The 12,278-nt window shown below is 37.8% G+C and overlaps 1 protein-coding gene across 2 annotated transcripts in view; it reads right to left on the reverse strand.

Annotated features, from left to right (window-relative positions):
- The window catches only part of tmem131l (transmembrane 131 like), a 34,581-nt gene that overhangs the window by 16,328 nt on the left and 5,975 nt on the right, over window positions 1–12,278 (reverse strand). For both annotated transcript variants that reach the window (XM_030418183.1, XM_030418099.1), the window contains exons 4-7: window positions 6,192–6,263; window positions 2,399–2,522; window positions 2,161–2,277; window positions 32–136 (exon numbers count right to left, since the gene is read on the reverse strand). In XM_030418183.1, the coding sequence (XP_030274043.1) occupies window positions 32–136; window positions 2,161–2,277; window positions 2,399–2,522; window positions 6,192–6,263 (418 nt within the window). The remainder of the gene's footprint in view (window positions 1–31; window positions 137–2,160; window positions 2,278–2,398; window positions 2,523–6,191; window positions 6,264–12,278) is intronic.

A 12,278-nucleotide genomic window follows, 5' to 3' on the forward strand; every position in this document is an offset into this window, starting at 1 on the left:
CAATTCGACAGACAGACATTTAAACACATACCTGAGTTTGGGTCAGCTTAATGCTCTGGATGTGAGGGAATATTAGCAGACTATCCTTTCTTTGGACAGACTTTAACGAACCCTGGTGAACTCCCACACCAAATACCTGGAAGAGGAAGAGTTAATGTTTATAAAAGAATTCTAAACACACCATGTGAATTATATTAAGACCAGACATTGAAGAAGCAAACAAATGAATAGTGTAATTTACTTCTGCTGACATTTGTAACACTGTAGCTCATGTTTTGTGTTCATGATGATAGAAAAGGAAGAAAAGTTGTGAGTAATATAGCGTCACACACAGTGACGCATTTTCTGTATTCAAACTGTTGTTTTGTTTTAATCTTGGTGTGAAAACAAAACAAAAAACTAACCAAGGGTGCGGATTTAAGGTTATGGAGGAACTGGAGTTAAAAACAGCTAAAAACTGAAAACCAAACAAATTACTAAACAAGGCCAATGAAAAGAAACAGCCCAAATATTTTCAAATAAAACTGTAGTTCACCAAAGAGTGAAAGGAAAACTCTGCCCTGCGAGCAGTTAGCTGTTTATAGGCCTGTCAATAACAACTTTTGTTGGCCAATATATCGTCCCGGAAATAATTGTGACTAAACTATATTATTGTCATTTTAAGACCATTTTGTGCCAGTGACATAATGATAATAATAAACGTAGTATTGTAGAATGGGAAAAATATCTTAAATATCCTAAATAAATAAAGCATAAATAAAATAACTCCAACACAACAAAAACAAAAATAAAATTTGTGAAAACGGTTTGGTGCTGCACCCAAATGTTATAATGGTGGGGAAAACCCTGCTTATTGTTCTGGCAACACGTTGGCATCAATGTTGGTGATGTTATTAGTAACAAACACGCATGTAAACACAAGCGGCAATGCAAAGGTCAGCAACAATTCCCATGGTCAAATATATACATCAATAAGTTGATTAAATAAGATATGTATAATAAGAAAAGATATGTACAGTGAGTAAATAACAACTATGATGACAGGTTTAGTGACAGGTCTTTCCACATTCATTCACATGTTTCCCAATATAGTGCTGAGCACAAAACATAAATTTAGCTATGAAAAAGTTGGTTTATGGCAACATAACTTCAGTGTACAAATGTTTTGGTAAAATGCACATGAAAGTTTTGTTGTTGGTCTTCTTGCCAACATAACAATCAAGCAAATGACTGCAACATTTGCATGTCCGGGAAGCATGTAAAGGGAGTGGCACTGTTGCGTGTGTCGAAGCCTCTGCATGTTTGGGCATGTGTGTGTGCTTTAATAAGTTATATGTGAGAGACAGTGTCGAGCAGGTTTCATGTGGGACGGAAATAGGTTAAGTACGTAGAATGTTTTTATTGAAATGTGGTTAACTAATAGCTGAATTTTGTCTGAGGTCCATTTTTCCAAGACCAAACATTTTAACTGTTCATTATGAAAATGCAAGCATGTTATAAACTTAATTTGAAATTCAAAAAGACCTTATTATCACTTAAAAGTCACTAAAGCCTGCAAAAAAATGGTCCAGAAAAAACCTCAAGTGGCAGCGCAACACATTATGGTGGAATAACCAGACAGACTGAAGGACTGAAGAGCAAGTAAGCCCGAGGGTACAGCAGTCTGAAGCATGTGAATGCTCATTTTCAGACAGTAATCTTATTATTTTAGCAAGGAACCGCGAGCAAACATGGGTCGACTGAGGCTGAGTAAAAGCATAAAAAGCAAACAATATTGTGAAAGCACTAAAAGAACAAAAGCTCTGGTTGTGTGAAACCAGGCTGTTTAACTGCGACCTACTCGCGATAAATCCTATTAGCATAAAAATTGAGTTCCCCTGTTTGTAACCATGTGCATGAGGGATTAAAAATGAAAACAAAGATGGTCGATGCCAGCTTTAACTGTATAGGACCCTGTTTTGGTGTTATTTTGGAATTTCCAAACGTTTCCAGAACTGTCAAAGCAAGGGCAGCGTTGTGTCAACAAAACCAACATGTGAGCATCCTTAACTCTACAATCTGCAGATTAAAGCTGACGGAGGAAAACTGTCGTCATCATTATAAAGCAGGATCATATCAATACTGACACTATACATCAGGAGGTGTATTTTTGGAACTGACCTGGTATGACAGCAGCCCATGGGCCGATGTGTTTATAAATAATGTGTTTTCTACATTGCCCTCCTCAGACGGGAGGAAAATTAGTTTAAAAGATGCCTTCCCTCTGGGTGGGATCACCTAGGACACAGAGGAGACAAGACAAGGTATTTAAGACATTTCTACACAGAGCACGACACATCCTTGAAAACGGACTGAGTACTTTACAATACTTGTAGATATATTGTGCATGCACACTTACTCTTCTGTGAAAGAAGGGTATGTAAAAATGCCTGCTGGATGTAAACATTGACAGCAGCGTCACAGGAACTTCCTGGCTGGGGTTGTGTATATATATGGTTTCAGCTCTTGCCAGCCCCAGCGGCCTGTAAAGACAAGACAGAACATTGTCATAAATAAACGCCTTTACACATAGAGCACCATGGTCAGCTGAGAAATTCAGTACCCGAATTTTACCTTCGAGTTAACTTATTTAGACTTCTGAAGAAGGCTATATTAAATCAGACCCCTATGCTGCTCACTTAACTCATTAAGACTAAAGTGGTTGATGTGGTTAAAGTTCGTTTAAGCAAGAAACATTTCTATAAAACAATATTGTGTTCCTCTTCTTATACCGTGTCCTTTATAAAATGGCACAAAAAAAGGTCCCATTCAACATGAAGATGAGCAAAACTTGGAGGTAAATTCACATATTGTTATTTGCATCATCAAAAAAAGTTAGATGAAAACTGAATCCACTGTGTGTGTCAGTGAGATTAACCTGGCAATTCAGGTCACTAAATAACTAGTGTTTTGCATTATGTCAGTATGGGAAAACCATAAATCTGCTGACTCATGCTTGATCTGAGAGAGGCCCCAGTGTTAGAAGTCAAACCACATTGACAAATAAGGACATAAGCACGGTTGTGAAAGGGCTTTGCGTTACATTAGCATAAAGATTAGCTCACTTTATTTGGCCATTCCTGTTATAATATATTACTGTATGATGTCACCACTGAACAATCTGTGCCAACCCAACTTATTAACCCCCGTTACAACACCTCACCCTTTACAAAAGCACCTCAACTGAATCAAAGTCATGATTAATTTTCTAATTCAATTAAATACAAATCTATAAAGTTGCATTCCAACGGCTGCATTCTCACAGAACAGAATATTAACAAGGCCATTTAAATGTGTACCAACATTCCTAAAGGGACTTTCATCACGATTGTGTGGCTGACTGAGATGGCATGTGAGGTACTTTCAGGTGGGCTAATTTACAAGTTGACTGGGTTTTTACAGATAATCGGGCATAATACAAAGTCTATTTGTACGTCTTAATGCAAGTACAGGTTAATTCCTTTGGATATGTGAAGGTAGTAACAATATGCAATATGCTGGAATCCAATACTGGAGCCCTACAATAAGTATACCACTTTGAAGGTTTTCTTATTATTGAGGTGCCGTTTCATCTTTGTGTAATGTTTGATACCACAGTTTATGTTGTTGTATTGCATTTATTGTAAAGTAGTCACCGGTTTGTGTTCCCACTAAAAGATGAACCTCCTGAAGTGGAGTGTTCACACATCTATATAAAACTTAAAATTACTTAGATTCGATTTTTATTGTGATTTGCCAGCAGTGCAGGTACACTAGAGTATGTGTGTGTGTCTCTCAAAGTCAGATGGAAGAAGCAAGGCAGTTAGAGAAGCACGCCTGTATGAAGCTAAAAAAATAATTGGACATTTCCGTGCATATAATGTCTTGTCAACAAACAAATGATGACAAATTGAATAAAGATGAGATTAATTAAATTACACAGTCAACCATAACGCAGAAGCTTCACACTGCATACAATGTTCTATTCTTGCTGCATCTGACCCATAATTCATCAACTACAGATCATGTGAATATCTTTACCCGTGAACACACTGAGGATTGTCAAAATTTGTGTGTGAAAATGCTTCCTGGACACTGCTGTTGCAACACAAAATTGGCAGTGCAGCAGCAGGAACTACATTTGGAATGTAACAATGAACAACTAGGAGTCCTAGTAGAGGAACTGGTTATGCCAGACTGCAAACTTCAGTTTAAAACTGGTCTGTCAGTGAAAATGTTGACCAAGAACTTGCAGGTACTTGTACATGCCAATTAAATTAATTACTGCCTTTCCCTGAGTTTTTTGTTTTATCTGAGAAGGCTTACATATCATGATGCCAAACTTACCCTCAACAACCCCAACTATCCTTTGCAGCTATTACAACCTTCTTCACTTCAGCCTTTGGCCAATGCAAAGAAATTATATATATCTGCATGATCCAGTAACAATCAGTGTGTTTTCTTTAAAACAGAGGTGGACACAGTAACACACCCAGCAACACACGGAATCTGCTTGAGGAGAAACCCTGACGTAATTAGTGTAGGGTGAATGGTGGTCTGTGTGCATTTGAGTGCTCCTCTCTGCAGAGGAAGCCCGGGAATACAAACGCAGCATTTGTACTGCTTTGCTTAATTTTCGCAATGAATAATCTATTTAAAACACATTTGTTTTCATGTTTGCATTGCTGACTTGACTTTTTGAATTGTATGTTGGAAAAGACATCATCTCTTTTGCACACGTAATTTCTCTGCAGAAAAAAGAAAAAAGCAGCAGTTTTTGTTTAGCATGTATAGTTTAAAAGTCATTTCTAATTGAAGATTTATTTAGAGTTATCCAAACTATAGACATTATGGAATGTTATTATATGACATGAAATTACAGAATCATTATCTAAAATGTATATATCTAAGGTCAAAACATTAACAAATATAGTGAAAATGTCAGCTGTAATAAATTACTTAATTCATTTTTTGTGAATAAAACACCAGAAAATGTAACTTAAATAACTTCCATACTTCCAGTTAACAACATATCATCACTACAGTCTCGACATTTTAATTTGAGAAGTTTGGTCAGGCCTCAACTGACACATCTTTCACTTCCTGTTGGTGTGAGAGTCTGACTTCACTTTCATTTTATGCAAATGTAACACCCAACAGAATTTCAATAGTTTCTACATTTTCTTTACAGCGTTCAACCTGGTCAAGAGTGCAAACACTGATAAATATTCAAACATATTTTTGCAGTTTACTGCAGATGTTGTCTGTAAAATCATCAGTAAACATCTGCACAACAGACAGCCAAGAATGTTTAAACTGTAACACAGATAAGATCTTTTAATATCTAGTTCCTTCTTCGTCTGTGTCGTTGTTTTAACTGGGCCCAAGTGCCTTCAAATATTTTGAACTATATATTTATTTAGTCACATCTTCAGGATAACTTACTAGTCAACTCCACTGGTGTAACTACACAGTATAATTACGTCTGTTCCCACAGTTTGCACAGATAAAAGGGAAACCACAAGCTGATGTGTGTGACTTTGGTCTGACATTCTCGTTTTGATCTCAACTACAAATATCCTGAAGGAATAGTCTGTCCAAACATTATTAAATACTATTAGATACATTTTTGGTTGTTTGCCTGCTTTCTGCATTCCAAACGAATCACATAAAATACTACAAAAATAGATCCTGCTAGTGGCTGTTTGCTTTACACAGGAGCAATTCTGACTGCTGTCCAAGCACAGCATTACATGTGATATTCTGGCTGGTCTGGGAGTACGGAGGCAAACAGGGAAGTTCTTAACCCTTCTGACGGGGGTCAAGCCTGTCCAGTATGTGTCTGGATGCTGGGAAAGTGATCTTACTGCCATACTTGGATATCCTGTCTGTTCTTCAAGGCTGGAGGCCCCCTTGTTTTATGAAATCTTCTCTTTTAGTAGCATTCATCACAGCAACAGGTCTCTTGCTGTGACGCCGCTGTCTTATTTTAACTCTGGTTATATTAAGTCAGTAGAGTTTTCCACATCACTCAAGACGGAGAGATGGCGAAATGGAGTACACTGTGTTACTGGGCGTGTCATATAGGGTTTCATCATTTTCAGTGCGAAGTGAATAACATCTATACTTGTTAAGGCACGTAATATGAAGTAGGAAGTGAGAGCAGTACTTACTGCATCCCAAACTCCAACGCTGGGGGCTGAAAATGCAGAGGTCTACCATTTTCCCGTGTATATGGAGAGGAACTGGTGGAGAGAGAAAAATAACATGAGTGAAAAAAATTCCAAAGCACCGCACTTGAATCTCATCAGTTTAACCAAAAACATAAAAGCATGACAAGAAAAACATCAATGTTGTTAGCACTGTGTCCTGGCACCTCAAGACAAGAACATTTTGTCCCTTCTAGAAGAGCATGTGACAGTTCACAGGGATGAATTTAAAGTTAAAACCATCACTGCCCCAGGCGGCTCCACAAACCATTTATTTCCCTGCCTAACAAAGGCACTAAGATCAAGTCATCACAGAAATTAAATGATTATCACACAAAGAGGCGACGCCAGTACTGGAGGTCATGGAACACACTTTGAATGAAGCCTTTTGCATATGAAAAAAATTACACACTCTGCTGAAGGTTGCAACTAGAAAACAAAGTTAATTGTGTTAGATATCACATCATTTCATACATTGAGATAGAATGAAACAATTCACAAAAATACTCAAAAAGTATTTAGTATTTTATGTAACAATTTTCTATGTATTCACAGGTAAGGATGAACCATGATCACATGATCCAGAGTTGTGTAAAAGTGCAGTACTAGCACCACTGCCTCACAAGAAATTATATCACTCTTTCTTTTCGATGACTTGTTCTAGTACTTAAAGTTCTGTATACGGCACTGTGAACAGTCTATAGAAAGCCATGCAGCTTGAAATGTTGCTATATTTTAAACCCCTTATGAGTTATTTTTATCACCTGGTTGTACTTATCCCTCAACAGGTCGATATCAATGTCATATAAAGAACTCTCACTGTAGTCCAACATAGCAGGTGCATATAGAATCTATGTTGCTTTGCATAGCATATAAGCACCGCTGAATACAAGCAACCAACAACAAGTCAGGGTTTAAAGGGAAACTCTTCTTCAGCAACTCCTTTTTTAGTGTGTGTTATGGTGAATATGGTTTCCAATATGAGCTGACATGAAAACTTTACAGTTACTTTAAGTTCCCTGTTTCACTGTACTGATGTGATTTTAAAGAATAAAGTTTATTATTGAACATCAGCCCCAAGTATTGGTCAGGCTTTACTGAAAATGGGTGACTCGAAGGAAGGAAACCTGATATGGGATTGTAAATGTTTGTGTGCATATATAATGTATGAAAGCAAGAATGAACCCAGTTGACAGAAGACTCACACAGCTGTTGACCAACAGAAGGCATGCAAGTGGAAGTATGACGGTTCAAGTGCCATCTTAAAAGGACATCACTCCTCTGTATGTTTTCATGAGTGCTGCACTGGATTCCTGAGTTTCTATTGTGTCATTTTACTATTTGTCACCTGAAGAACCAATCTTTTGCCCAGAAAAAACATTCCACCGCCAAACTCAAGATATGAAAGTACTCTTTATATAGTGGCACTGTTCAAATATTAAGTCAAAACCCAAATATATCCAGTTTACTTTCACATAACACAAAGAAATGCAACCAATCTTCACATTATAAGATCTCAACTGTGTCCACGACTAGTGTGAAGCTTGAGGCTCTTTTGATGCCATTTAGACATTTATGAAAAAGCTGGTTTGTCTCAATAAATGTTGTGTTTTCAGAGAAAATGTCTCAAAACAGACAGATGAATGGAGCAACCATTGGTATCTGACCAACCTTCACCATCCTTTCACCCTGCTTCTAACAGCAATGCAAAACTAATCAGAAGACACCAAAGCTGAGTTCATAAGTAAACAGACAGGATGTTGAGAAAACACCACCAGAACCACCAAATGCTGCAGCAAAGACAGTGTGGGGAGACTGAGAGGGGTGTTAAATCCTTCACAGTCGATACACCATCGCCCTGTCCTGACATATATGACTTAAATCTTAGTTTGGGCGTTTGTGATCAAAAACAGCTATGTCTTTGCTTATCATCTTAATCTGCATTTCTTTTAAAACTTTGTGCAGATTATTGATCATATGTCTTCTTCATGGCCAACCACACATATTTTCGATTAACAATCGATTTGATTTTGTCTTGAAGTTGAAGACTACTTTGATATTCACAAGCATGTCTCAAGCAAAAGATTTATTTGAATATCGTTACTGGGCATTTTACAGTTTACACAATGAATAAGGAACTAGAGGGGCTTTGTGGTGACATACTGTAACTATAAATGAATGCCGACACATTTTCTAAATACTGAGACATGTCTCATAAAGCAGCCCCTAATAACTAGAGGGCAGCAGCAGTACGATATGCATTACTCATTGCTGGACCAAGTAGAAACACCAAAACTTTTCCACTTAAAAAATCCCCAATAGCCTCAATGTTGAAGTGCTTTCTGCAAGGATTATTAAACTGACCCGTCCCAAAGAGTTCCACTATCTAACATACTGCATTTAATAGGGAGAGTAAAGGAAAAAACAGGAAGTGCTGTATAGACCTCCCATGATAAACATGCACATGCAGAATGAACAGTACACAAGGTCATATAATGAATGCAAATGTTAGGAAATGTTCTAAGTGGATAGTTTCCTGTTAAGGCAGCAATCTAATTTACCATCACTGTTAAAATATATATTGTGGTTCTCCACCCTTTTTCCCATAGCAAACACTCCTACACAGAACAACCCGTTTGTATAAACACCATTATAGAATACAGCTTGAAAAATGCTACTACAAATGTATTTGTCACATAAAAACACTAAAGTCAATAGCAACATGTGAACTACCGAGGCTGGTCCAGTGTGAAGTTAATGTGCAGGATATTAGACGGACCTCAGTCCAATCTGTTGACAGTAAGACAGTCAGAGTTTACTTAAAGGTCACAGCATTGTACAGATATGTGTCTTCTGTCTTGCTCTGTGTGCTTAGTGTTTAAAAAGGACAGTTTTTCTAGCAGATTGCATGATTCTATAAAACATCACTGGGTAAGAGAACATACTGTATTTACTAGTGGTGATTTCAGAGAATTTCTGCAACAGTTTGCTGGTTTTATTTTATATTACATCCAGTTCTACTTGTGCAGTTAACTTGCCACCTGTGCCAAAGCTCTGCTGAACTGGATCACTTCCTGAGCAGCAGCTCAGGCGGTATAGTCGGTTATGAAAGAAGCAAAAAAGAAAAGGGGTCGATGCTGAGACAACAGAAATAAAAAGAGCTCTGGAAAAGCTTGGCAACCCCCAAGCAAACCTTTATCTGTCTTCCGCTTGGGTCAATCAACCTCGTCTCTGTAGCCCATCAAGCATAAAGATAGAGAATTTTTTTTAAAGGGAGGATCTACGCTGTCTTCATATAAAAACAACAATTTACTTCAGGCTAAACTGAACTGACAGAACAGAAGTGAAGTGGGCAATGAAATATGGTAAGTAAAACTTGGATGCAACTTGGTAGAAATGGAATGGCAGGAAAAGTGAAAATATGCAGCCCCCGCCTCTAAGTCTGTCATGATAACTACTAACTGTCCAATAGATTGTCCAAATAATAACTGAAATAAAAAATAAGACATTAATTGCACATCATGTAAAAGTTATGTAGACCCTTACAATGGGCATGAACTTTTAATTCTTGTGAATATTGAAAAAATATCTTAAATATATAATACATAATTAATGTTAAAGCACAAAACCCAAACAATGAAATGGACACAAGCTCTGTTAACAAAAAATGTATATAAATACAACAAGCAATATCAAGATCAGCAGAAATGATAGAGGTTACGTACATCTATTGTAACAAGCCTACCCGCCTCCAAAAGATATCCAATTTCTGAGTAAGCATAAACAGATCAAGTTCAGACACAAGCACTTGTAGCACCTGCATGTTTGAAAGGGATGCACTTACTGCAAGTTGCTTTGGTCTGAAGCAGCTGCCAACTAAATGCATGCAACATCAACCTTTTAAATTATCCAAGTCTGATATCTTTACATGTTTTCATTCCATCAATCTCTCAGAGAGGCCACAGACTGATCCAGATGCAGATACAGAAGCATAAGTCAAACAACAACAAAACTGCTTCATTGGTATTTTTATCTAATGTTAATAAAGATGTTTCACCGCAGTCTACCAGCTAGCAATACTAGAGCACAGTAGCAGGTGAAGACTCGCACTTTCTATTTTCTTAGATACCGTCAAACTCTGCAAAATATAGTTTCTGCCTTCACTTTTCACAAACGCCTACTCTTTCAACAAGCTATATCTATTCATGCACCTGCTCTTGAGTGAACTGTCATACTGCCTCATGGTTAAACACCTGCAACATTACAGTATTTCCCCTCTGTAGATTTAGTCCATGATAACAACTGCAATACTACAACACAAAGAACAAGAAATAAACTGGCAGTGGGCTTTGATTTGACAAGAGGGACACTGTCTCCTCTGTTACATAACAAGCGCTTCTCTCCGTCATGCAGTTCTAATTGTTTGTTAATTCATAACTTGTCAAAAAGTATAACTTCAAACAGAGTTAGTCAGGGCGGAAAAGCTGTGTGTGGGTGAGCATACGAGGGGTCAAATGTGAAGGTGAAATGAGGTCGTCTGCGGAGGAGTGTGATGGCAGACAGTTGATATAGATCTAGATAGAACTGATATTTGAAATCTAAGGTCAGCAGTTTGAACATCACATAGGCATTTATGTAATTAAAAGCAAATTACAGTTGCAAAAGAGGTTTATGAGAGCAACACATAATTACAATGTACATATGCTGATTATTGCAGATATAAAACTACTTGGTTTCAAAATGCACAATACATGTATATATTTAAAGGCAGAGGAGAGCATTTACCTTGTTATATGTCTTACCAACTTTTTACTCTGAATTCAACAGCTGCTGCCCTTTAAAGAAAAACTCAGCCTCTCTCAACATGCGTACCACTGAGCCGTAGTCCAAGGGTTCTGTCCACTGCCACAGTACAAAAATAACAAGTTATGTTTGGCGCTATTTGATCCCCTGGATCTAACTCAAATAAAGTCAATGTTAGCAGTGACCTCAGCCGTGCTCCAGGGGAGAGGTTAGGACCAGTGGAGAGTCTGGGTCAACTGGTGTTCACAGGTGTTCGTAGACGACGGGGAAACACTGAGTAACAGTGAAATTAAAAGCACATGGCGCAGTTATACTTGTACCGCAGCGTTAACACTCCAGTGCAGTTAAGAGTAGGTGTCAGGGAGTTATTTTAAAACCAACACAATAAAGGAGCAAGATTGTGGGGGAATTTAAAAGACCTAAAAAGACAAAAGGAAGAGCTAAGGCATTTTGACACAAAACTGGACTCTGACATAGATATCATTAACCTCTGTATCTGCAGCCTGCTTTGCTCTTTAAGCTGGGAGAGAGTGACGGCAGGCCTGCCAAGTGCCTGATAACCCAGGCACGAGAGGCCTCACAGCCCACAGCTCAGGAGGTCTCCAGGTCAACCAGCACTATGACACCTCCTTTGCTTGTCACCTCGCTTAAAAATAGCCATATTCCCACACTGTTAAGCTTGCTACGTGCAAACCTAATGAACTTTATATAAAGCCTGAAAGCTTGTCACTTCAAGCAGGAGTACTCCAGTCATTTAGTATTGCACTGCTATTCCATTATCATCTAGTGTTTGGTGCTGCTCCTACATACAGTTTCAGAGACAATTTTTTTACTGGGCTAAATACTTAAGCTTATTTCATATTATTGCCACAACTGCATCATACTGTCATGGTGGATGATATAACACATTGTAAGTGCCTCAAGAAGAGTGAAAATCAAGCACTTTAACAGCACTTTCAAGGTACTGAAGCATAACATTTCTGGAAATAAAGTTTACAGAATTCCCTAAGACCCACTCTAATCAATGTAATGTATTGTTTGGTTCATTTATAACCATATATTAAGAGAAGATATTATCTGTCCATTAGCTTTTGTGTAATGCTGCTGACAAACCAACCAACCAACCACGTGACACTGCTGAAAACATAACCTCCTTGGCTGTGGTAAAAAAAGCCATGGAAATCTCACTTTCTAAAATATAATCAAGGTTTTTTTCAAGAAGTATACTCCAATTCAAGCATATTCCTA

The sequence above is a fragment of the Sparus aurata genome, chromosome 1 (genome assembly GCF_900880675.1).
Source record: "Sparus aurata chromosome 1, fSpaAur1.1, whole genome shotgun sequence".
In the NCBI taxonomy this organism is placed as follows: domain Eukaryota; kingdom Metazoa; phylum Chordata; class Actinopteri; order Spariformes; family Sparidae; genus Sparus; species Sparus aurata.